The sequence below is a fragment of the Abramis brama genome, assembly GCF_963993115.1.
Source record: "Abramis brama genome assembly, chromosome: 1".
Lineage (NCBI taxonomy): Eukaryota > Metazoa > Chordata > Actinopteri > Cypriniformes > Leuciscidae > Abramis > Abramis brama.
This window is the reverse complement of record NC_139963.1, coordinates 45,028,459-45,055,278: the sequence shown is the minus strand read 5'-3', so window position 1 is coordinate 45,055,278 and position 26,820 is coordinate 45,028,459. Positions and strand designations below refer to the sequence as shown.

The following is a 26,820-nucleotide window of genomic DNA, read 5'->3' as shown; positions in this document are numbered from 1 at the left end:
TGCGCTGCATGTTGCTTTATTTAAAAGGCAATAACTGTATTGCAGTGATTTTGTTTTATTTTTGTTTATTCAGTTAAGTTTCATACATGCACAATTTTTTGCAGTTTAATAAATACACAGTCTATCATTATCCCAATACTCTTATGTCTTTGTATTAGCAACTTACAACTTTGAGTAGAACCACCTTTTTCCACGTTTTCGAAGTACACTCATAATTACACTTTACAGTGTATATTGTATATACACTATTGGCGCTTTTCCATTACCAGTACCAGCTCGACTCGACTCGCCTCGCCTCAGCTCGGCTCGGCTCGCTTTTCGCTCCGTTTTCCATTGCAGATAGTACCTCCACAATAGTACCTGGTCGTCATAGCGACGCCGCAGGGAACTGCCGTGACTTAATCTTTTACGCGAGACGCGCGAGACACACCCGCTACCCACACACACAGGACAATGGAGGAAATCGAGTGTATGCTGTTTTTGGATGTTTTTGTTTTTGTTTTTGCTGTTTTTTATTCAGGATACTCCGTCTGGCGCGTGCAATGATGACGCAGTGAATAGTGACGATTCTCTCTGACCAATCAGCAGTCTGCAGTGTTTTCACGTCACATTTTAGTATCGCCTCAGCTCGCTTAGAACCTCGCCGGAGGTGGTACGAAAAAAAGTACCTGAAAGCCGGTACAGTTACAACTTTTACACAGTGGAAAACCAAACAGAGCCGAGTCGAGTCGAGGCGAGCTGGTACTGTGTAGTGGAAAAGTGCCATAAATTGCCAAAAGTATTGGGACACCCCTCCAAATAATTGAATTCAGATGTTTCAATCACTTCAATGGCCACAGTTGTATAAATCAAGCACCTAGGCATGCAGACTGCTTCTACAAACATTAGTGAAAGAATGGGTCACTCTCAGGAGCTCAGTGAAATCAAGTGTGGTACCGTGATAGGTTTCCATCTGTGCAAGAAGTCCATTTGTGAAATGTCCTTACTACTAAATATTCCATGGTCAACTGTTATTGGTATTATAACAAAGTGGAAGCAATTGGGAACAACAGCAACTCAGCCACAGAGTGGTAGGCCACGTAAAATCACAGAGCGGGGTCAGCGCACAGTGCGCAGAAGTCGCCAACTTTCGGCAGTCAATAGCTGACCTTCAAACTTCATGTGGCCTTCAGATTAGCTCAAGAAGAGTGGAATTAGAGCGGAGACTGCTAGCCATGCCTACTCGTCCAACATCATTGTCTGAACTCACACATATGCTTCTAGAAGAATGGTCAAAAATTCCTATAAACACACTCCTAAACCTTGTGCCTTCCCAGAGGAGTTGAAGCTGTTATAGCTGCAAAGGGTGGGCCAACTCCATATTAAACCCTACGGATTAAGAATGAGATTTTCATTAAAGTTCTTAAAATGTGCATGTAAATGCAGGTGTCCCAAAACTTTTGGCAATATATTGTAAATATATATATATAAAAAAAAAATTGGCAACATTTCCATTAGGGCAGAACCTGTGAGAGGCATGTCGTAAAATGAGCTTCCATGCTAACCAGTATTCAGTGACAGCTGGTAATGAAAATGTGCTACTGTATGACACGCCAAGTACACCCTGCATATTTTTTTATATAATAATAATAATAATAATAATAATAATTCTTAGAATAAGATCTTAAATCGTTATTAATGCACTAGTGGTGTAACGATACCCTCATGTCACGATTCGATACATATCACAATACAATATTATTGCGATACTCTAAGACATATGGCAAAAGGTTAACAAAAAATGAACTGTTTATTTATTATTCTGTTGATTAAAATGCTAAATTTGATATTACATTGTGCTTATAAATGAATAGGCTTGGACTTGGTGTTGATAACTGTTGATAAACAATGCACAAGACAATAGTGACACCAGGATAAAAACATGAATGATTCTGAAGCTGAAAACAGAATTATTTTAGAGGAATATGCTTGCACTCTTTCATTGGCTAGATACATTTATAATAATGTAGGACACTTTTTAATGGTAACGAAAGGCATTTGACATTATCAAGAACCACAAATATTCCCCCATTGAATTATTATACATTATATTCAAAATCATAAATAGTAGTTTAATGTAGCACTGACAATAAATCGATTTTTTTCTCACACAGTAATTTTCATTTTGGGTGAACTATACATAATACATATTGTCACTATCCACGATACATAGTGTTGCATTTATGTATTGCAATATATTGTGACACGATATATAGTTACACCCCTTAAGCCCCGTTCACACTGCCAGCGACTTTGTCGCTGTAATGTTATTAGTAGACCGTCAGCCATATCTATAGAAAATACAATCACAAGTGATATTTAAAACTAAGATATCATTCTAATTTGACTAGGAATTAGGCTTAACATAATTAAAAGTAACATTATGCTGTTGGAGAGTGTTTTTATATTACCACAGCAGTGTTCAGTGGATTAAATCATTTACTAGATTAACGATCGATCAGTCAACAAATTAAACCTCATTCATACTGGCATAAATTACTAAAACGTAATTCGAATTTGACAAATAATCAATTTTCCTGTTCCTAATAGTCAACAGAATGCAGGGGAAACTGCAAAATGAACTGCAGCAGTGCTAAACTTGCATCATAAAATTACAACACATGAACTATCAATGTATGCTATGTGGTTACAGTCAAACCATTATAAAACAGTGAAATCGCTCCAGAACTCTGTCCTGTCTTGCCTGCACTCGAGACGGTGACGAGAGCTCCACTGACAGTCCCTCCTATTGGTTGTCGCTCGCAAAATTCGCTTTCAATTTCGGAACTTTTGTCGCGTGTCAAGCGACCCACATTCTGTCGCTTGTGTCGCCGGAAGTCGCCAGCCCTCCATTGAAATGAATGGGATCATGTCGCTTTGTCGCTGGCGGTGTGAACGGGGCTTTATATTGCACACATACATTTCAGCAAACACTCAAGTGTTTTGGAATAAATAGGCCTTTTCTCTCATTGTTGATTAGAATTGTAATTCCATTGATTAAAGCGGACTCATTTCACATGATTCTGCTGTATTCTGGTTTGATCCATTGGCTGGATATTCGTCTGCATTCTGGGATCAGGATGAGACATTTTAAAATGTAATTTCAACATCATCTACAGCAGTTTTTCTCAGCCCTGGTCCTGGATCAGGGGTCGTTTACACTACACCGTTTTCTAAACACAGAAAACTTTGTAGGCCTATGCATTTTGGCTGTTTGTTTTGCCGTTTTGGCTGAGTTTTGGGGCCTGAAAATGAAACACTTTAAAAAACGGGTTTTGAAAGTTCAAGTTTTTGAAAACGATACCATTATCGTATCATGTAAATAAATAAAAATGAGAATTTGAGAAAACGACGATGTCAAGCGTATGTGTATTACGTTTTCAGTCTATAGGCGCATAGTTTTTCTTAACATAATGACATTGCCAACTAATAAGTTTTTAGTCATTTTCACGGATGACTCTGGGATCGTTTTGACAACATTGTCATCTGTACGCGAAACAGTTTTTAGTACACCGTTGTCGTGTAAACGTACCCTGAGTCTTCAGCACTGAACATTTTAAGATGCCATGTCTCACTTATCTAACACACCTGATTTACATCATCAGCTCATTATTACAGGACAAGAGGTCAATAGCTGTATTTCAAATTATGTACCACACACTCTACACTGTAAAAAAGAATACATTGATTTTATTAATATCTAATTAATTAAAATGAGGCAACAGATTACAAGCAATATTATTATTTAAATTTAACAAATTAAAATTGAGTAATAATTAATCAAATGAATTCCTTAAAAGTTAACCATTTAAAATGAGTAAAATTTACAAAATATCTTTTATTGCCAACATTGAAGACACCTGGTGTTAACAAGCAGAATCACTGAAGGAGAAAACCATAATTAAAGTCACCATTGTGGAGATAAGTGTGTGTTTTAGTTGGGCTCTTGACCCTTAAATTATTAACTTTAAGTTTTGTTTGGCTGCTGTACATGAGTTATAACAGCCAGATGAACAAAGAGAAAAGGTGATCTGATGGTGTTGGTTGTGATTTAACATAATCATTATTTCACAATCATTAGACCTGAATCACTGAACCTCATATAGAGTCCAATTTATGAGTTAAGTTAACTTTATTAACTACAGCAGTATAATATTTTTAGCCTTTTCAGTGAAATCCAAATGATCAAATCAATAATAATAAATAAATAAATGTTTTTTTTGTTTTTTTTTAGGCACAAACACACATCAAGATTTTGCGTATGAATCTCAGCAATGGTGACAAACAGATCACCTCTGAACATAAGCTCATTATTTATTCATGCAGCAATGCATGATGGGAGCCATGAATGAGTTTTGATTGGTGGAACCCAGAATGCACTGCAACATGCTTTATTATTGTCACCATTGTTGAGATTCACAGGCTGATTATTGATGTCTGTGTGTCTCCTTTTTATGTCAGAGAAACTTTTTCGAAATTATTTGCCTTACATTGTAAAAGTTAAAAAATATTCTGCCGTACAAGGACAGTGCTGCTATAATTAATATAGTTCACCTAACTTATAAATTGGACTCTATATGAGTTCAGTGATTCAGGTCAAATGATTGTGAAATAATGATTATGTTAAATCACAACCAACACCATCAGATCACCTTTTCTCTTTGTTGATCTGGCTGTTATAACTCATGTACAGCAGCCAAACAAAACTTAAAGTTAATAATTTAGGGTCAAGAGCCCAACTAAAACACACACTTATCTCCACAATGGTGACTTTAATTATGGTTTTCTCCTTCAGTGATTCTGCTTGTTAACACCAGGTGTCTTCAATGTTGGCAATAAAAGATATTTTGTAAATTTTACTCATTTTAAATGGTTACCTTTTAAGGAATTCATTTGATTAATTATTACTCAATTCTAATTTGTTAAATTTAAATAATAATATTGCTTGTAATCTGTTGCCTCATTTTTATTAATTAGATATCAATAAAATCAATGTATTCTTTTTTACAGTGTATAGTGTATGAAGCATCATCTCCTCTCATTCAAAACACAACTTCTTCATTCTTCATTTTTAAAAGCTGAAGGAAATTTTGTTTTGTTATCCACATTGATATGTCAGTATAAAGTATAATGTCATATTGGCCAAAGATACAAGATAAAATGACTGAATACACCTAAAGATTTTGCAGGACAATTCAGTAAATATGATACTAACCTGGTGTGATGGCAGGCATGTTTTGATCACTGTGAGTTTAGAGACAGTGAAGGAAACAAGATTTACAGGATTATTTACATGCTGATCAGATTTGGCAAAACACATCAGTCTACGTCTAACAGATGAGTCGTGAATTTAACTAAAAACATCATAAAATAAAAGTAAAATAAAATAAAACATCATTAACTCACCAAGAGCTTTGAATATATGGTCTAGACATCTGAATGAATTTAATGGTGTGTTCTGTATCTGAGCACGGCGTGAGTGTTTAGAGGTCTAGATGAATGAAGTCATGAGTAATAATTATCGTAAAAACAATAGAATCATCTCCATGTCTTTAAAGACCACAATAAATAATATTAAAATGATTGTGAATGAGTAATATAGTGTTATTCTCTAATTCATTAGTGTAAACTGTGAGCAGCTCTCAGTGAATCAAACCGAAGCTTGAGTGTGTTTGACTCTCTCAGTTCAGTCAAACAGCAGCTCGCAACCAATAAACAAGTCATAGTCCATGTGTGGGATTCATGAATCAAATCATCAAGATACAAAATTGATCATTTATTTCCTGTAAGTGTCACAACCTAAAGACAGACGATGATTGGTCTTATATGCGTCATATTTTTAAATGAAGATCCCTTGAACAAATAAGAGAGATGCTAAAACATATGAAGTGAATGGAATGAATCTAATCTAATTGTATTGTAATTGTAAAGTTAATTTTGTACTCACATGGCTCAAATACCAGTAAAGTCATCAGAATTAGAGTGAAGATGAATTCAGAGGAAAAGACGACGACTCTCAGATCTCCAACTGCACCATAACCATTCACTGAGGATAAGATACTAGACAATTAAATCAATGTTTTTAAATGTAATCCCCACAGTCACATCAGCTGATTAATTTTCTTATGTTTGTGTGAAGTATAATTGCTTCAATTTCAGATAAGAATAATTTAATCAAATTAACTCTAAGATGGTGATTTCTGCTTTACAATGATTTATTACCTGTATTCAGTTAAGAAGAAAATATGTTTATTTATATACCACATACTTTATGAGTTATAGGTTATGCACTGTAATCAGATACATATGGTGTTGAAGTGTTGTGTTCACTCACCTGTTTTCAGTGTCAGTTCAGTCATCAGTGTAACAGAGTTCACTAAAACAACAGCAACTGATCCAAACAGATACACTGGAACAAAACGGTGCAATTCTGTAAAAAAAAAAAAAATCAAATGATACAGCACAGTTTAATATCATAATTTAAAGGAAATGAGTCCACATTTTTTGATCTCCACATCATTTAAAATCCTCACCAGTCTGTTATTCAAATATATTATTTGATAATGTTGATTAAAAACCTGACATTAATGTAACATCACATACACAAATACACAATCATAACATGTTTCACACAATAGATTGACCTCAAAAGAAATTCTAAATAAAGCATTACTGGGCTGGTAAATGCTGACACTCAAACTCTCTTCAGTAGAATAAAAGGGAATGAAAAGAATGAACTAGAGCAGACAGAAAAACATCAGAGTGATACGCAGCGCAGGTGATTAATACTGTACCACAATTAAATGACCATGCGAAGTTTACCACTGCCCAGAGTAACTGAAGAAACGCAATCGTACAGGTCCATCCCATACGATCTGTACATGAACAAAACATCAGCTTCATCATCACAGTAACAGTTTCTGTTCATTGACAAAGTTCTTCAGTGACTTTTGTAATTCATAAGTGTAACAACAGTATTTTATATTATCATACCTTTTTCATTTTCCAAAGTTATGATGTAGAAATAAACCATTACAGCATTGACTGATAACATGATAATTATCCACACTGATCTCCTGACTGAAGGTGAACCTGAAAAACATGGTTTAAATTAAAAGAAGTGTCCATATATCTGGGTTTGAAACTGACTGGATAAAAAAAATCAATACTGTAAAATCAAGATGATACACTGCAAACATAATATAAAACATCTCACAAATGTCCCCAACAAATGATAACAGATTTAGTGTGTGAGACTAGAAATATTTCTACAATTAGCTATACATTCAAAATCATCAAAGATAAGAAATTAATAATCGTTACATGTATAATAGTTTAACTGTAAAAATTATAATTGCTAAATTAATAACAGTGAAAGAGATATAAGCATTTTGAAAAATGTACAGATCACGTTATGCTGTCATGATTTATGTGTTTACATCTGGAATTAGATCATAATTCAAATACTTACAGCCCATCTTTTGGCCACATGTCTCATCCCAATTGTATCTTGTCACTATGAGAAACACTGGTAAAACTGCAACAATGAAGTATCCTGAAAACAGAAGAGTGATTATATTAATACAGCTACTGGACTTTACTGACAGACATCAACAGATAACATTTTCTTCTACTATTTTACTCATAATTCAATCTCAATAGTTTGTAAAGTTGAATTTACCTCCTCTGGCAGATCCAAAGGCATAAAACAGGATGATGAATTGTAGTAAAGGTAGAACATCAAAGCTTATACCAGCCAAAACCTCAAACATAGCAATTATCTGTTCACTTATTCTCTCAATGAATTTAGCCAACACTGTATAAGAAAACAACAATTAATAAAAGAATCAAAATGGTTGATCTGATTTTAAATTAGAGTCATGATAAACAAGTACTGAACCAGTTCACACAATCATTCACCGTTTCCCCTTGAATATGATATAAACATGAATAACACACATAGACTATTCAAAATCATTAACTCACAGGGACAAACAGGTGAAAAGCTTTACACACAGCCATCAAAACATCAAAACATAAATTTTACACATATTAAAAACAAAGTAGACAATGTGAAAGAAATACTAACACTCATTTGCATTTTGAAAGTAAAAGATGTAAATGCCCACAAGTGAATGTACAGATTCACTTTACTGAGGACAGCTCAATAAAGTATGAAATGTAAATGTAAAATTCCAGATTCCCAGGTCTGGATCAAAGCCTCCCTTGCCCTCCTCCAGGTATGGCATGGCAACAACACTGAATACAAGTCTGAAATGAGGGAAGAGCAGCCTCAGAACCCTGGGAAGAAAACAAAGGAAGCAGCACATGAATGGGCAAAGCCCAGACACCGGCAAGGAGTTGTGGGCATACTAGGTCTACGTCAGTTGCTGATTCCAGGTGAAGGGGTTATGGGAGGACAGGCATCGAACCATCCACTCGAGAGCCTTGTTCGCACGCTCGGTCTGGCCATTGGCCTGAGGATGGAAGAATGACGACACACTTTCGGAGGCTCCAATCTGCCGACAGAACTGCCTCTAGAAATGGGAAACAAACTGGGACCTGTCAGAGACCACATCCTCCAGACGACAATGAATCCAGAAGACATGGTCAGTGACCACCCAGGCCATCTCCTTAACAGAGGGAGGTTTGGGAAGGGCAATGGAGTGATGTTAAGGACCATGCTAAAGACAACAGAATTGCCACTGGATGGAGGGAAGCCAGTAACAAAATCCAACAAAACACCAGGACCATACGTTGGGCTAGCCATTTTTTGTACCAAGTCTGTAATAGTTGAAGTGCCCAAAAAATTAAAGAGTTTAGCTGGTCGAATATTTTCCATGTTCCTGTGGTCAGTCCACACAACGAATGGAACTACCGCTACCTCCAGCCAGTGACGCCACTCCCCCAAAGCCAGACGGACTGCCAGCAGCTCTCAATTGCTAGTGCTATAATTCCATTCTGTGGGAGACAAACAGTGTGAATAATAAGCACAATGATAAAGCTTCTTATCATGAGAGGATATTTGAGAAAGGTCCGCTCCGACACCAACCTTTGAGGCATCCACGTCCACCAAAAAATAACAAAATGACAGATTGCTCAGGAGTAACAAAAATGGGATCAGATGAAGACTTTGGATTTAGCAAACATCTCTTGTACAGCTGAAGACCAAATTAATTAAGATTTGATGGAGGTTAATGCCGTCAAAGGAGCCGCCACCTGACTAAGATTCCTGATAAAACGCAGATAAAAACTGGCAAATCCTGAAGATCTTTACGAGAGCCAGTTGGAAACAGCCTTTACCTTTCCAGGGCCCAAGAAACAGAACTGACTAGGCATGAAAAATGCACTTCTCCACTTTGCTGGATGTGCACTTAAAAGGAACAAGAATAGATTAGAATGTTGTCCAAGTACACAAAGATGCGTTTATTTATCATGTCTCTCAGCACGTCATTGACAAGTGCTTGAAAGACAGCCAGAGCGTTGGACAGGCTGAAAGGTAAAAAAACAAATATTTGAAGTGCCCCGTATGTGTCTTAAAATTCGTTTTCCACTCGACACCCTCCCTCATCCAGACCAAATGATAACCATTGCATAAACCTTACTTTGTAAAGAATCTAGCCATCTGCAAAACCTCAAAAGCTGAAGACATAAGAGGTAGGGGGTACCTGTTCTTAATAGTCATGTCATGCATTCCCCAATAGTCAATCCAGAGGTGCAAAGAGCCATACATCTTCACAAAGAAGAATCCAGCACCCGCCAGAAAGGGGCAGGGATGGATAATGTCAGCTGCCAGAGACTGAGATGACCGCTCACTCAGTAGCGGACAAAGAGAAAAGACAGGGCTGGGGCAGAGAAGTGCCAGGGGGTGAGGTCGATCCCATAATCATACAACTTATGGGGTAAAAGAGAGGCAGCCCAGGACCTACTGAAGACCACTCGCAGATTGATGTATATCAGAAACCAGGGACGGATCAATTGTCTCTTCCTGCAACACAGACAAAGTAGAAACAACAGAAAGGGCCTAAACCAAACCATTTGCATGACAAAAAGAACTTTGAAAAACAAAACTATCTGCCCTGTTAATGTGTAGGTTGTGAAGAGACAACCAGGGATATCTCAATTAAACAGACAGAACACCAGATCCTTTCGGTGATTGCCGAAGGGCGATCAAACTCACTGGGCCAGTAACGTGAGGGATGGTCATCAACCGGTGCCCGTCAAGAGAATGAACAGAAAGAGGAGGAGAGAGGAGATGAATGAGAAGACCCCTCTGAAGACCCTCATCAATAAAACAACTTTTCCGCTCCGAGTTGATGAGCGCAGAACACTTGAAGACTGAACTATTGATGAGCACCGATGCACAAAGAGAAGTACGAGACCCAAGAAGTGGGGAGATTGAAGACCGACTTGCCAGAATTCCCCATTCTACTGGCGAGCTCTGGATTTTACTGGACATGATACAGCAAGATGTCCTTGAACACCACAATACATAGCCTTTAGACAACCACCATTGTCTTTATTCTGAGGTGAGGCAAAGTCTGTCCACCTGCATGGGCTCAGAGTTGGTGGAATTAGTGACTCTTAGGAAGGAAGGATAATTAAATGGCTCCACCCATGATCTGATGGAGGCTCCCTGGACTCTGCACCTCAATTCCATACAATCATCCTAGCAAAGATTGAGATCTAAGAGGTCATCCAAAGACTCTGGGGGGCCACGGACATAAATCCTCATCCTTAACATCCTACACAAGACCGTCCAAGAAGCACGTTTTCAGGGTGTGGAATTCAATGGCATAGTCCATTACAATTATTTTGCTTTGCTGGAGAGCCACAAGAAGTCTGAAAGCCTCTTTGCCAAAAACAGACTGATCAAAACCTTGATCATTTCAGTTTTAAAAAGGTGAACATCCAAGCAACACAGAGGTTGAGCATCTCCAGTTGGCGGACCCCCAGTCGCAAGTTCTTCCGGTCAGTAAGGAGATGACAAATGCCACTTTAGATCTTTCCAATGCATAGGTCTGCGTATTGAATTAGACAATGAATGACATTGAGTGAGCTCACCGGCAAAAACTGGAAAATTATCCATTTGAGCCTCCCCAGTGGGCATTTGACGTCAATTTAACATCAATATGACATCATCATCATGTCAAAATTACATCACGAAATAGGTAAAAAATGAAAGTCATATTGACGTCAAAGTGTCGATGTCAAGATTTTTACCTCTGCTGATGTCATTTTGATGTTATTTTGATGTCATGCTTTGTTGGTATTTGATGTCAATTCAACATTTATTTGACGTCAAGATGTCATGATGCTGATCCCAGCAGGTACAGGATATAGATTACAGCGTCGTCAGTCGTTGGATTTTGGTTGAAAATGAAAGTCGGGTTGATTTCTAAATCCAATGTTTGTTTGATGTCAAGCTCCATCGTTCGGCAGTCATTGAATTTTGGTTGGAATAAACCAAACAAAAAGGTGAAATGCATGGCCGTACACTTATTACCAGCTTCACTTAAAACAAACCAGATTTACTTTATTTAATTTCCAGTTTAAAGAAATCATATTTTGCATTTTAAAGTCACCATGATGGTGGTTAGCGTTTGCTTTAGTTGTGCTCTTGACCCTTGACTTTTTAATATAAAATTTTCTCTGGCTGCTATAATTGTGTGTTTATAAGGGCGCTTTCACACTAGCACTTTTGGTGCGCACCCGGGTTCGAATGACGTCAGAGTTCGGTTCGTTTGGATGATGTGAACGCTGTTTTCCAAACTCGGGTGTGCACCCGCGAACCGTACTCGAGTCCGCTTAAAAAGGTGGTCTGGGGTACGGTTCATGTGAACTCGGGTACGGTTCGCTGCTGATATGAACGCAATCGTACCAAATCGCGGAAGTGAACCGCTATTGATGCCATATAATGTGGTGCGTGCCTGCGTGCGTGTGTGTTTAACAACTGTAAAAGGGTCTATATACACTTACCTTGACGAAAAGCGGGATTGACGCACTGCAAGCAGAGAGATGATTTCTGCTTGCCTCCACAAAAATTGTCTTCGGCGGACATCACGCTGTCTTTGGAACGGTTTTAATACTTTTGCGGCAGACAGACGCAAGTGTGTTTCTGTATCTTTTCTTTGAAAACAAAACCAAAGGTTCAAAAAAAGAAGAACAAATGTGAAGCGAGCAATTCTATCCATTTTGACGCCTTTTCATAGCGGTTACCAAGCAACACGAGTACGCGCCAGCTGCAGCTTGATGACGCAAGCGTACCGCGGTTCAGACACAAATCATATAATGTGAACACAGTCCATCGGGGGCAGGGGGAGGGGGGAGCAATCGAACTCGGGTTCGGAACAGGCAATCGAACCAAGTGTGAAAGCACCCTTAAGCACATGTGTTGTAGCTAAAAAAGCCATGAGCAAATAAGATCAGGTGATGTTGGCTGTTTATTGATGATGATGACGACGACGATATCATCATGTAATTGCCTGAATTCCTGATCTTATTCAGTGTCTAATGCTTTGATTATATAGGACTTGTGGTTTTAAAACTGTTTTATTCATAACAGAAGTAATTTGATTCTACAGCATGTCTAGCAGTTTTATCAAATAATATATACTTGGTTTTTAAAAACTATTTAGTGCACAAAAACCTTTCATATATGGCATTACTTAGACGCACACAGACATCAAGAAACAGCATATGAATCTCAACAATGGTGACATGCACTGCAGCATGAAGCATTTCATTGATTGTCACCATGAGAGTCATACACTGATTCTTGATGGCCAAGTAATAATGTAGAGGAAAAAGTTTAATGCACTAAATGTTTTTAAAATCCTTTATATTAATTTAATAAACAACATTGCTCTCATGCTGTAAAATCAATTGTCTTCTATTATAAAACAACATTAAAAACACAAGTTCTATATAATCAAAGCATTAGACACTAAATAAGATCAGGGATTCAGGCAATTATATGATGATATTGTCATCATCATCATCAATAAACAGCCAACATCACCTGATCTCATTTTCTCATGGCTTTTTTTGCTACAACAATTGTGCTTTATAAACACTCAATTATAGCAGCCAGAGAAAATTTTATATTAAAGAGTCAAGAACACAACTAAAGCAAACGCTAACCACCATCATGGTGACTTTAAAATACAAAATATGATTTCATTACACCGGAAATTAAATAAAGTAAATCTGGTTAGTTTTAAGTGAAGCTGGTAATAAGTGTACGGCCATGCATTTCACCTTTTTGTTTGGCAAAATGACATCAGTAGAGGTCAAAATCTTGACATCAAATTGACATCGACACTTTGACGTCAATATGACTTTAATTTTTTACCTATTTCGTGACGTAATTTTGACATCAAGGTGCCCGCTGGGTCAAGAAGACTGAGAGGGTGGTCATCGGTCTGATGGTCAAGGCATCCACAGACGAGCATAGCCTAGTTCCTCTTCTTGTCGGCCAAGCAAAACTCCTTGACGTTGATGTTCCACAGAACTGCACAAAGGTGACTCTTCCTGTGGGTCCATGTTTGGCCAGAGTGTTCTGTCATGATAATAATAATAATAATTATAATAATAATAATAAAAATGATCACTAAAGAAAAGACCCAACAACAGAAGAATACTTAACAGATTTATTTACAAATGCTGGAATAGTCTCTCGGACAAAAACCAACTGGCTCCAGACCAACACAAGTCATCGATCAGGTCTAAGTTTTAATCAGCCAATAAATATGCTTACAGATGTAGGAATGGAGGATCCAATGACTGAGATGATCAAGAAGGTCAAGACCAGACAGGCCATAAAACTGGAATTACTAATCAAAGTGGGGAAAGACATCGGACAAAATCCAAATGAACTGACCAAGCAGCTCATGTGAGCAAACAAAAACACTGGCAAAAAAAGAGAGAAAAGACAAGTTAATACATAAAAATTTAAGTGCATAAAATTTGCAACATAAACTCACCTTGGCCAATGGAAATGCTTTACTTAAAGGATTAGTTCACTTTCAAAAAAATTTTTGCTGATAATTTACTCACCCCGATGTCATCCAAGATATACATGTCTTTCATTCTTCAGTCGAAAAGAAATTAAGGTTTTTGAGGAAAACATTCCAGGATTTTTCTACACAGAATGGACTTCAATGGCAACCAACTATACCAATGTTCAAAGAAGGTTCAAATGTCCGTCTTAATGCAGCTTCAAAGTCTCTACACGATCCCAGTCGAGAAATAACAGTCTTATCTAGTTAAATGATCGGTCATTTAAAAAAAAAAAAAAAAAAAATATAATAATAATAATAATAATAATAATAATAATAATAATAAATATATATATATATATATATATATATATATATATATATATATATATATATATATATATATATATATATATATATATATATATATATATATATATATACATACTTTTTAACCACAAATGCTCGTCATGTACCATCTCTGAGATGTGCCACATATTACGTCATCACGTTGGAAAGGTCACGAAAAAAATAAAAATAATAATTATAATAAATTAAAACAAAGATGTTGGACGATTTTGAAGTTGGAGGAGAAAATGAGATGAAATTTTTCGCCCTTCCCTACCTTTGAACCGGAGTACACAGACAAATAACTTAGATAGATGACGTGAAGCGTGACCTTTCCAACGTGATGACGCAATGCGTGGCACATCTCAGAGATGGTACACGACGAGCATTTGTGGTTAAAAAGTATATATATATATATATATATATATATATATATATATATTTATTTATTTATTTATTTATTTTTTAAGAAAATGGCCGATCATTTCGCTAGATACTCTTATTTCTCGACTGGGATCGTGTAGAGACTTTGAAGCTGCATTGAGACGGACATTTGAACCTTCTTTGAACATTGGTATAGTTGGTTGCAATTGAAGTCCATTCTGTGTAGAAAAATCCTGGAATGTTTTCCTCAAAAACCTTAAATTAAAAAAACCTTAAATTTATTTTCGACTGAAGAAATACATGGATATCTTGGATGACATCGGGGTGAGTAAATTATCAGCAATATTTTTTTTGAAAGTGAACTAATCCTTTAACTGACAAATCAGTTCTGATATTATGGTTTTTATATTTTGTGCCCATAGCGAACACCATTAGTCTGATAAAAACATGATTTCACAGCACATATCTCACTTGTTATTGATTGAAGGAATCAGATATTAATACTTACAGAAAATTATATAGAAGACTTCGAACAGAAGCGCCACTACAAAGTAGAGTATAATCATGACACCTTCAAATCCCACGTAATTCATACTTTTGTTCAAGGCAGATTTAAACAGAACTGGAAGAAATCAAGAAATAAAAAAACAAATATTACTAATTTAAAGCCAACCAAAACATAAATACACATCACAAAAATTAAAGACACCCTTTTCATCTCACATATGTTGTTTATGTACAGTATTACAGTACATTAGCTGAACTGACAGTCTGAATCTGAGCCTATGACCTTTTTTCTGCTTATAAGACCTCTGACATCATCACAAAACATACTGAGAACATTGTAAAAAATGTGCATGCGCCAGAAAACACCACTACTTCACCCGTGTTTGAAACTCCACCATTTTGAGTATTTCTGTATTTCTGTATTTGCGATGAGAGACAACTTTACTGGTCAAACAAAAAAAGAAAAAAGGAGCGTCAAGCTTGAATGACACGGCTCACCCAGTATCTGAATTTGCTTACTTGTTTTAATTTACTCTGTCAAGAACAAGTTATCTTATAATTTACAGAGAAAAAAACGTAAATTGACATTTCACATTTGATGTTATTTAATTTAAATAATTATGTTTCTTCCTAATTTTTGTTATAAGTTATGTACATTTGGGTTTTATGTTACATTTTATGTTGTGTAATTAATGCTTATTGCATTATTTTAATCATGTTTTAATCATTATTTTGTATTTGTGTGTATGACATGGTGCGCCTTATTTATATTTATACTGTATACCTCTGCTTGTGGAAAACTAATTGCGGTGAACTTTTAATCATCATGTGGTTTTCTGTTTTACCACCTGTATTATTATGGTGGATATCAACATATTATAAAGGCACACAGCATATTTTAGCACTTTAATGTGATGGAAAATTAACATTATCAGTTAATGAACATTATCAGGGTTTTTTTTATTACCGTAAATTTGAGTCCTATAAAACCTAAAATGTACTGGTGACCCCAGCCGCCATTTATTTTACCGTAAATTTCACAGTTTTTTTTTTTTTTTCAGTGTACAAATATTGAATGCCTAGTGAGTGATATTACAATTAGGAATTTCGCCCAATTTACTGCAAGTTATTACACCAACCTGTACTGTAAGTTGAATTTACTTCACAATAAACTGCTAAACGTAACTGGGTTAATGCAACAAAATGAATAGACTTGTCAAGTTGGGTCAACAAATAATTTTTTACAGTGAAGGAATTTAGAGGCACTTCAAGCATGTTATAGTGTCTAAGTGACTATAAATGATATTTGTAATAACTGTAACACATGTAATACATTTTTTTTTTTTTTTTTTTCATGATCAGCTGGTGTAGTTAAGAGTGATCATAAATTGTCTTAAGTTCCTTAAACACGGAGATTCAGCACTGAACACATGCAGAACCTGATATACTAAAACTGTCACACACTGTTAATTTACTTTTGGATTTGTTTACCTGAATAAAAAACAGCTGAGAAAACTATATATTCTGTTTCACAACTGTAATTTTGAATAAATGTTTTGAATTTGCCTGTAAAACAGAAAAAGATTAAATAATTAAACACAAATTTCAATAACACACTTCACACTTTTTAATGGAAAATGTTTTTTTTTTTTTTATAAATTACGTACACTCTATTTTGTCTAATAATCTGTCAGTCATCATAAATAAATCATACCTGTGAGCTCATTTACATATGGAGCCGTCCAGAGCAATAAGAGAGGTCTCAGAAAATAAAGAGCAGAACAAGAGACCGTCTCAAACAGAGACCCTGAAACAAAACCAGATAATAATAACTGCTGTATGAATAAACAAATACTTGAATTATATTATAATACACTGATAAACAATCAGTAGTGAAACACTCACCTTCAGAAACACCCCAGAAGACAAAAGCAAGACACATGATCAAATTTGGACAGATGACTAGAAATATCTGAAGACGGAGCGCTAGATCTACAGAGAAACGACAAATTAAATCCAGTTTAACCAGATATTAAATTAAGTTTTAATTAAATATCGGTTCAACTTCTTTAACTACAAATGCTAGTAATTGAGCATTTTGACAAAATACAGCAAACATTTTTTTTTTTACACAGTTATCTGCATCTCCTGCGCCGCATCAAGCCACTTCCATAATAGCTGTTCAAATTAATGCACGGCATAGACTCAAACTGTAACTGTGTGCAAGACTCCAATAAAATGATTAGGTAATTATTCCCTTTGTATTTATGGCTATATCTATGATTGACTACACAACATTATAATATTATTTGCAAATTTATTTTTAAATCATTATTATAATTATTTTAAATGATTATTGTTCCAGCTTCCTGGTTCATTAAGGTACTCTTGTAGCAGTGGCTGGGATAGACTTTAAGCATAACCTCCACTTAAAAAGATACAATCTTATCCTGTTTATGTAAAATGAGCTGCTCCCGAGCAGGTTTGAGCTCACGGACCAGTTGCAATGACATCAACCCCAGATAGCAACATTGTTTCGGCCCAGATCTGGCACTTGTGGAATGAAGATCTGGCCCACATGCAGTGTGGAATGACGGTCCTTGGGTGGACTGCTCCTGTTTGCCAGATCTGGGCCACAAGCAGGCCATAGCAATGCCACATGTCAGCCAAGAGCAAAGAAATAAACCAGAACTGGACCTTATCTGAGCCACAAAGTCTGTGTATTAAATATGGAGTCATCTCAGCCTTAATAAGCCTGTTAACAAGCAGAATCACTGAAGGAAAGAAGAGAACAGAAAAAGAGACGAGCAGAAACACAAGAACTACAAATTACTTCAGACACAGTCTTAGATGATATCAACTGAAGATAAAAGAAGACATTAAATCTCTGAAGATCTCAGCAGAGGAGGATTAAACAACTCCACAAACAACATTACCAGCTTCACTTATTACTAACCAGATTTACTTTAACCAGATTTACTTTAGTGGGTCGGATCTGGGCCGAAACAATGTTGCTATCTGGGACTCCAGGATGAGCTTTGAAGAACCTAACAATCCTGGATCATGTCAAATCGTCAACAATGAAATCCAGCTGACTGAGTAATCCACGTACTAGGAACGGACAGGTGGTTATTAAATGTGTTTGTATCGGTCATCTGCGTCAAGCCTCTTGAGTTTATCTAGTCAAGCCAGCGCGTGACAGATGCATGCCGGTTAGAAATTTTTCTTTACAGTACATTTTACATTACTATTTTTAGATTATACATTGGACACCAGGTGGTGACAAACACAGTAAAATTGTTCATTGTATCTGCTAAATTGCGAATTATAGCAGATAAGAGCACTGCCATGGCATTCACATAGACCTACCTTTACTTTGTGATCTGCAGTAGATTATAAAGCAGAGCAGAAGTGCAGATATGGATGCAGAAATACAGAGAATCAACACCATTATGTGTGAAACAGAGAAACCTGTGAAACACAGACATCAGTTACTGAACAGAGTTACATTATTGTGAAGGATAGCCTGTATATTGACCTACAAATGTCATTACTATGATCTTGTAAGCATGAATGTGAATCATGAATAATGGCTCTTTTTTAAAATTTAATACAAGTATGAAAATGAAGGACAACAAAAGGAAATGACAGGAAAACACTGCAGACACGTAGACGCGGCCGCCATCTTGCAATGGTCAGCGTGTCGTCACTCACAGTAAGAATCAATAATGCCACCACATGCACAGCTTCTGGTTGTGAAACCACCAATATTTAAATTCCAGAAGAAATTGGATAAACTTTCACACGTGAGAATGTGTTGGTTTGTGTTTTTATATGTATTAACTCAATATTACATGTTTTTATCATGGTACTTTTAATGTTTTTACTTTTACTATGGTAACTTTTTAATGTCATGTCAGCTGACGCCTTCGTCTTGTATTGTGTTAGTTTAGCAAAATCATCTGCAGAAATCTATTTCATATATATAGATATTCATACATGCGTCTACCTGCGGTTGCAGATGCTTAGTCAACTTGTTCTCGAATGTTCACGGACCGCTCCAATATGGCGGACGGCTTATGTATCGCTGCCCATTAAAACGACCGCTAATGAGGCATCTATAATTGATGAAAGGCCATTGAATTAATAAAAAAAAAGATGCACACCCGAGGTGGATATCGTAGCCACGACACGAAGCAGAGTTATTTTTCTAATAATTCAACGGCCTTGAGTTAATTCTTCCACTTATACTATGGTTACCACCACACCTCAAAACATAGTTCAGATGATGTATTTCAAGAGATTTGTCAGGCTTTTGTCCTTAAAGAGCATTCTTGTGTGTAGGACTAATTTCTTACGCATCTAATCCCAAGCCTCTGTTGCTAATTCCAAAATGTAATTTACTCTCGCACGCTTTTCAAAACCTTCTCTTCTCTTCTTAATCCTCCTCCTCCCCCTCATTCATCAGCCTAACAGCTGACAACTTTGCCACATTCTTCATAAATAAAATAACCATCAGTGGCCAATTTTTCACAAATCGACAAGCACATCTTAACAGCTAACACATACATTCTCCCCTCCTCTCCACTCTCGGAGACAGAATCCTCCAAAATTCATCCTTTCCAATCACCCTACTACCTGTCCGCTTGATCCTATTCCCACTCATCTTCTTCACGCCATTTCTGTCAGGTCCATTAAGTCAAGAACACAGACAATAAAAATAATTAAAGAATTTATATTGAATAGATTGCAAACAGGTTGATGTTCCTGAATTGAATTTGGCGGTATGGCTCTGTTCAGGGAGTCCTCTGACCTTTCATGAGCACCATGAAATAGCAGAGAGTCAGAGGACAGCAGCAGCAGCAGCATTAGGGAACGCTCACACAGTTTAGGACTGTGAGAGCTAAAATATCCCCCCAAACAAAACCACACCTGGCAATCCTCTGAGATACAGAGGATGATTTTATTTTAACAATTTATATGCTTAGTAATCTACAAATATACACGGATAATTTGCAATATGTTATAATCAGATGAGTCCTGACCACCCATGAGTTAGCAGAATCAGGGGACAGCAGCAGCAGTATGTTCTGATCAGATGAGTCCCCTGACCATCATGAATTAGCAGAGTCAGGGGACAGCACAGTATGAGGAGATAGCAGCCGCATATAGGGACAGCATTATCAGCATGAGGGGATGCAGCAGCAGCATAAGGGCTCTCACATAATTTTGACTAGATGAGCTATTCCCCCCAAAACAGAAATTGAGTGTCTCGAACGGTGTCGTCTGAGCCACCCTAATTTAGCAATTATATTATGGTAAAAATTATTAATTACTGAAATGACTATTCAAGACCACAATAGCTAAAACATGCTGTTACCTAGAATTATCTGTCTTTGACTGTTTTGACAGTCTACAGTGTAAGCGCTATGAAGAGATGACTAAGCCACCTTCTGAGAAACAAGCTAGATGAAGGAATTAAACAGCTTTTTACCAGCGTACAGATCCGCAGAAGCGAGCAGCAAGTATGTATGAGCAACTGAATGTGCTTTAAATAGGGCGCCTTGTTTGAGCTTTGGCCATTGAGCAGCGAGGGGAGTTAACGAGCTAATGCAGCTCAGCTGGAGCAGATCAGCTGACGGGACAGTGTTGTTAGCAAACAGCATTAGCAGCGTCTTGACTACCTGGCCTGCCAGAACTGACGCTGACGCTCAATTTCTTCTTCAGTTATACCCACACTTACTCATCATCTATCCACCTATCTTCACAGTGGTACATTTCCCACAGCATTTAAGCAGGCTCCGATAACCTCACTGCTTAAGAAACCCACTCTAAATCTAGCATTCTGTAAAAAATAACAGACCTTTATCCCTTCTTCCATTCGTTACTTAAACAATTGAACGAGTCGTGTTCAACCAAGTCTCTACCTTTATGCACAGAACAACCTCCTGGACAACAACCAATCTGGTTTCAAAGCAGACTCTGGGGCTGGCAAAAGCAGTTTCCAAATCCTCAGTACTCATCTTGCTAAATTTGTCTGCTGCTTTTGACACAGTTAACCACCAGATCCTTCTGTCAACCCTCAAGACGAAGGGCATCTCAGGAACCGCACTCCAATGGTTCAAGTCTTACCTCTCAGGTAGGTCCTTCAGGTTGTCGAAGCTAGACTAAAAACACATCTCTTTGACCTAGCATACACATAACACATTATATACTTTTATAATTCAATGTTAGGCTGCATAGATTAGGTAAGCCGGAACCGGGAACACTTCCCATAAATCCTGATGTACTCGTTACATCATAAGAAGAATGGCGTCTACGCTAATATTAGTCTCTCTGTTTATCCCGAGGTTTACCGCAGTCCGCAGGATCCAGGCTGTATCCAGATCTGCGACGACAGCGCAGTCCTGAAGTGTCAACTAGGCTCTTCCCTGTGAAGGCCTCACTCCCCTCCCTTTACCTATCTACAGATAAAGTATTGTCGGGATAATTCCGGTTCACGTGGCTACGTGGAAGCGATAAAAATTCTGTATTATTAATTTTAAGGCCAGACAAGTAGTATGTTGAGGGTTGATTTGTAGGGAAGGACTACACGCGTGCGCACATATATTCAAATGCTCATACCTATAGACTGAACTCGTAATACGAATGTGCACGCCATTGACGTTCTCAGTGGTTCGCGTTTTTGAAGTTTGCACAGAAAGAACTTAAGAGTTTTCTGTTAAAACGGTGTCTGTTATGATCATTGCGACGGAAGTGAATCAATCAAACTAACTTTAGCTGGACAATAACTTTATTCTAGAGCTGCTATAAAGCCAAAACACTTTACTTTAATTTCCTATTATCAATGTAAAGCTGCTTTGGAACAATCTACATTGTTAAAAGCGCTATATAAATGAAGATGACTTGACTTGACTCATGGATGGGTGAGGTGTCTACGTCACGTCGTCTCGCTACTGGGTGCCTCAAGGCTCAGTGCGTGGACCACTTCTCTTCTCCATCTACATGTCATCACTAGGAACTGTCATTCAGAAAAATGTTTTTTCCTATCACTGCTATGCTGATGACACACAACTGTAGATGCTCGCATCTCGGCTTACCTGAAAGACATTTCCTGCTGGATGAAAGACCACCACCTTCAACTCAACTTTACAAAGACTTGTGGTCTCGACCAACCCAGCACTTCATCACAACTTCTATATTCAGCTAGGTTCGTCAACCATAACTCCATCCAGGACATCCAGGAACCTTTGAGTTGTGATTGACGATCTGTTAAACTTCACAGACCACATTGCTAGAACTGCCTGGTCCTGCAGATTTGCCTTATAGCCTACAACATTAGGCCCTTTCTATCGGAGCATGCTACACAACTCCTTGTCCAAGCTCTTGTTCTATCCAGACTCGGCTATTGCTCTCTTGCCTTCCAGCATCAACTGTCAAAACTCTGCAACTGATCCAGAATGCTATTGCAAGAGTGGTCTTTAACGAGCAGAATGGTTTAATGTTTTACATTTTAATATTTGTCCTTCGTACCTGATGCACTTTTGTCTCTGTTCACAAGAATGAGAGGTACTGTACACTCTTAAATAATAAGCTTCCCAAGAGAGGGGTTTCAGAGCGATGCCATAGAAATAACCATTTTTGGTTCACCAAAGAAGATTATAGTGAACAGTTCTTAAAATAACAATTTGTTTGTCTTAGCGTGAAGAACATGTTAAAAATTCAAAGAACCCTTTTCCACTACAACACTTTGTGCAATGGAAAGATTCCATGGATGTTAAAAAATTATTTATGGAACCATAGATACCTTTTTCTGTGTGACATTTTTTGAGTGTAGATTACACATAAATAATATCATAAAAATTCTGAATGACAATAAAGTACTTTACTTCTGTCATACAGAAGTGTAGTCTTTGGTGATGTGGACAAGCGGTCAGTCTGTGGAAACGGCGAGAGCGCACAAGTGTTTTTTTCTTAATATCCAGTTCTCCTGTTGTTCAGTTTACTATTTGAGTCAAGGTAAGGCTATTTTCGATTCTCTGCTTATTTTTACCTTCACATAAATCTGTATTTTATTTATACGCGTTCCTACTTTAAATAACAGCCGTGTCTGAAAAGAATTGCAGTTTGAATTTTATTACACTTAAGTCCAACAGCTAGTTTCGATTCCTCCCATTTTCGGATTATTTGTGTTTGCTGTGCTAATTGCTGGGCCGAGACAGCTGTCCTCACTCAGCGGTGAAAGCATTATATCTATGTAGTTTGTGCGATGTCGCGGAAGCGTCAGCAGAAGCGTTCAGCTCTCGTGTTCAGGTAAAGACTGACTCGGGTAAAGGCCGACTCGGGTAAAGACCATCGACTCTACCTGTGCGACTCCACCGAGCAAGGACACCAGGAAGGCACTGAAGTATCTTCTTCTCCCTTTCCTTTCACACTTTTATCTTATTTACCCTTACTCAACATGTGCTTTCAATGTATTCCTGTTGTCTCTCGACAACGCTCTTTCATCACGCGCAGGAGGCAGCGCTCGCTCTCTTTCTGTGGGTCTATGGAATTGTCAGTCAGCAGTCAATAAAGCTGACTTTATTCCAGCCTTTGCATCTCAATCTACTCTTAATATCTTGGGCTTGACTGAGACCTGGATTTGTCCAGAAGACTCAGCAAAACCTGCTGCTCTTTCTAACAACTTCTCTTTCTCTCACACCCCTCGCCAGTCTGGGAGGGGTGGGGGTACAGGGCTTCTCATTTCTAACAATTGGAAATACTCAGCGCTCTCTTCTCTATACAATAACAACTCGCTTGAATATCATGCTATTACACTTACAACTCCCAATAAGATCCATACTGTAGTAATCAGCTGGGAAGCTTTGTAGAGGAGCTGGATGTGCTGCTGTCCTCTTTCCCTGAGGATAGCACCCCACTTGTAGTCTTTGGTGATTTCAACATTCATCTCGAGAAGCCGTATGCAACAGACTTCAACTCTCTCCTAGCCTCTTTCGATCTCAAATGACTCATCACCACAGGTACTCACAAATCAGGCAACCAACTGGACCTGGTTTACACACGAAACTGCATCACAGACAACATTTTGGTGAGACCTCTCCATGTTTCAGAACTTCCTACCCGTGCACCACCAACCCCCCTACCAGTCACTTTCAGACAAAACCTGCGCTCACTTTCTCCCTCCCATCTCTCCTCTGCTGTGTCATCTTCTCTTCCCACACCCTCACAATTCTCATCTCTGGATGTGAATACCGCAACGGATACCTTATGCTCCATTCTAACTTCTTCTCTAGACAATATCTGCCCTCTCTCCTCCAGGCCTGCACGCGCTACTCCCTCTAAATGGCGCAAATCAAAAGACACATCTGATCTGAGTATGTATCAGTCTCTGCTCTCTTCCTTTTCTGTGGATGTTCATGCTGCAAAATCTTCATATTTCCACAACAAAATCAACAGCTCCTCCAACACACGATCACACTTCAAGACATTCAACTCTCTCCTCTGTCCACCTCCACCACTACCCACCTTCTCCTTAACTGCTGACGATTTTGCTAACTTCTTCACCAACAAAATAACAACTATCAGCAGTCAGTCCTCAGCGCCACACACACAAGTTCAAGTTCAAGTTGACGCTTGCTTACAGATCTATCACTTGGCTCTTACGAGCCAAGCCTACATCCCTACCAGAAGCCTACGATCGGTCAACGAGCGACGTCTCATGGTTCCATCACAGAAAGCCACAAAATCACTTTCCAGAACATTCTCATTCACAGTTCCATGCTGGTGGAACGCTCTCCCCACCCTCATCCGGAATGCAGAATCCCTGACAACATTCAAAACACAACTGAAAACCCATCTCTTCCGTGAGCACTTAACCTCAAAAATAAATAAATAAAAAATACAAATAAAAACAAATTCTTTCCTTTTCCTTTTATCCTCCCTTATCGGGCTTATGCTACTCTGAACAATGCCTGAAGTTCGTATTTTGAGCACTTCTTGCATTGTTTTTGCCTCTTCGCGATGACTCGGTTAATTTAGTCCTAATTTGTAAGTCGCTTTGGACAAAAGCGTCTGCTAAATGACTAAATGTAAATGTAAATACAAAACCGTTCTTTAATTCCCAGTTATGTTCAGGTAGCCCAGTGGAAAATAACACTATATGGAAATAATATTTGTAACTTAATGAAACTCACTCTAAATCTGGATATGGATATTTATTATTTAACAAAATTGGTGTCTTAATCTAGAATATATCTCTGACTTACCCAGTCTCTCCAATACCACCGTTGTATTGGCTGAAAGTCTTCCAGCAAACACTTGACACATGTAAACTCCTTTGTCCTCAGTTCTGACACTCTTCAGTCTGAGAGAGAAGTTTCCTTTGGGGATTTCATCAGTGAAGAACTCAACTCTGTCTCTGTATTGTTCATCTGATGAATCTGGTAAAGCCTCATTGTTTTGATAGAGCAGAACCAGAATATCTTCATCTTCATCCGTTTTCTTCCATGAAACCTCTTCAATATGTTCAGGTTTGATGTGAGAGTCTACAGAGCAGTTCAGAGTGACGTCCTCACCCACAGACGCAGATATGGAGCGACTCGATCCTGATACCAGCAGACGCTCTAAAGGAGTAAGAATAAACCATTTTAAATAAATAATAAACACTAGGCTGTTCTACATTAAACAGTCAAGTTATATTTGTTTATATAGTGTTTTATACAATAGGCTACAGGTTTACAGTAATAAACAGGAAAATGTGAAAAATGTTAATGTCGGAAAATTCATCATTAAACTTATTCCAGCCATAAAGCAGCTCTACAGAAGATAGTGCCATTATTCAGCTCAATTTCAATGTTGATTCAATTCAGTTCTATAACAGCCCACTAAGCAAAATGATGTCCAAAACACGTCTTTTCAACGTCTTTGTCACAAAAGTCGGACGTTGAAATGACGTCCACTGAGGAGCCAGAATGAAAGTTTTTATGACGTCTTTTTTTGACGTGTTCTGCACGTCCGATATAGACGTTCATCGAACCTTCGTACAAGCTTAAAACTATAGTTCAGATGTGGCCATTGTGGACATATTTTCAGCATCATTTATGGTCTCATTTATACATAATTACTTTGACTATTGCTGTCAGATGATCTTAGTGAGAATTAACAGAGGTTTAGATGTTGATATTTGTTTAATTTGAAGTGTCACCATTGTGGTGATCAATGTTTGCTTTAGTTGGGCTCTTGGTCCCCTTTCTTTTACTTTAACTTTTATTTTACTGCTTTAACTGTGTGTTTGTAAAGCACATTTGTTGTGGCAGAGAAAGCCAATAATAAGTAAGCTCAGCTGTTTTCAGCTTATTGATGATCATGAAATCATTACAAAACAAGCATCTAATGTTGTCAGATGCTTTGGCATTCATAACCACCAACCTTGTGGGACTGCAATATTGGTGCCTAAAGCATTAAAATGATCACTTATTTGAAGGTGTATAAAAAAAAGCATGTGCACATGATGTTTTTGAGCAAATGTAACATCTAGTCA

The 26,820-nt window shown here is 37.7% G+C and overlaps 1 protein-coding gene across 3 annotated transcripts in view; it reads right to left on the bottom strand.

Moving 5' to 3' along the window:
* LOC311067570 (uncharacterized protein) overlaps positions 1 to 26,820 on the bottom strand; it is a 31,727-nt gene continuing 4,907 nt past the window's right edge. The window contains exons 2-16 of one of the 3 annotated variants that reach the window (XR_014603237.1): positions 25,547 to 25,903; positions 18,648 to 18,749; positions 17,184 to 17,270; positions 16,993 to 17,085; positions 16,770 to 16,844; positions 15,280 to 15,393; positions 7,721 to 7,855; positions 7,511 to 7,594; positions 7,033 to 7,131; positions 6,834 to 6,914; positions 6,374 to 6,469; positions 5,987 to 6,085; positions 5,446 to 5,530; positions 5,255 to 5,283; positions 1 to 3,108 (exon numbers count right to left, since the gene is read on the bottom strand). Coding sequence is in view for 1 of the 3 variants with exons in the window: in XM_084089518.1 (XP_083945644.1) it covers positions 3,037 to 3,108; positions 5,255 to 5,283; positions 5,987 to 6,085; positions 6,374 to 6,469; positions 6,834 to 6,914; positions 7,033 to 7,131; positions 7,511 to 7,594; positions 7,721 to 7,855; positions 15,280 to 15,393; positions 16,770 to 16,844; positions 16,993 to 17,085; positions 17,184 to 17,270; positions 18,648 to 18,749; positions 25,547 to 25,903 (1,523 nt within the window). In the remaining 2 variants the exon portion in view is untranslated. The remainder of the gene's footprint in view (positions 3,109 to 5,254; positions 5,284 to 5,445; positions 5,531 to 5,986; positions 6,086 to 6,373; positions 6,470 to 6,833; positions 6,915 to 7,032; positions 7,132 to 7,510; positions 7,595 to 7,720; positions 7,856 to 15,279; positions 15,394 to 16,769; positions 16,845 to 16,992; positions 17,086 to 17,183; positions 17,271 to 18,647; positions 18,750 to 25,546; positions 25,904 to 26,820) is intronic. The other 2 variants (XM_084089518.1, XR_014603238.1) reach the window with 2 other exon arrangements.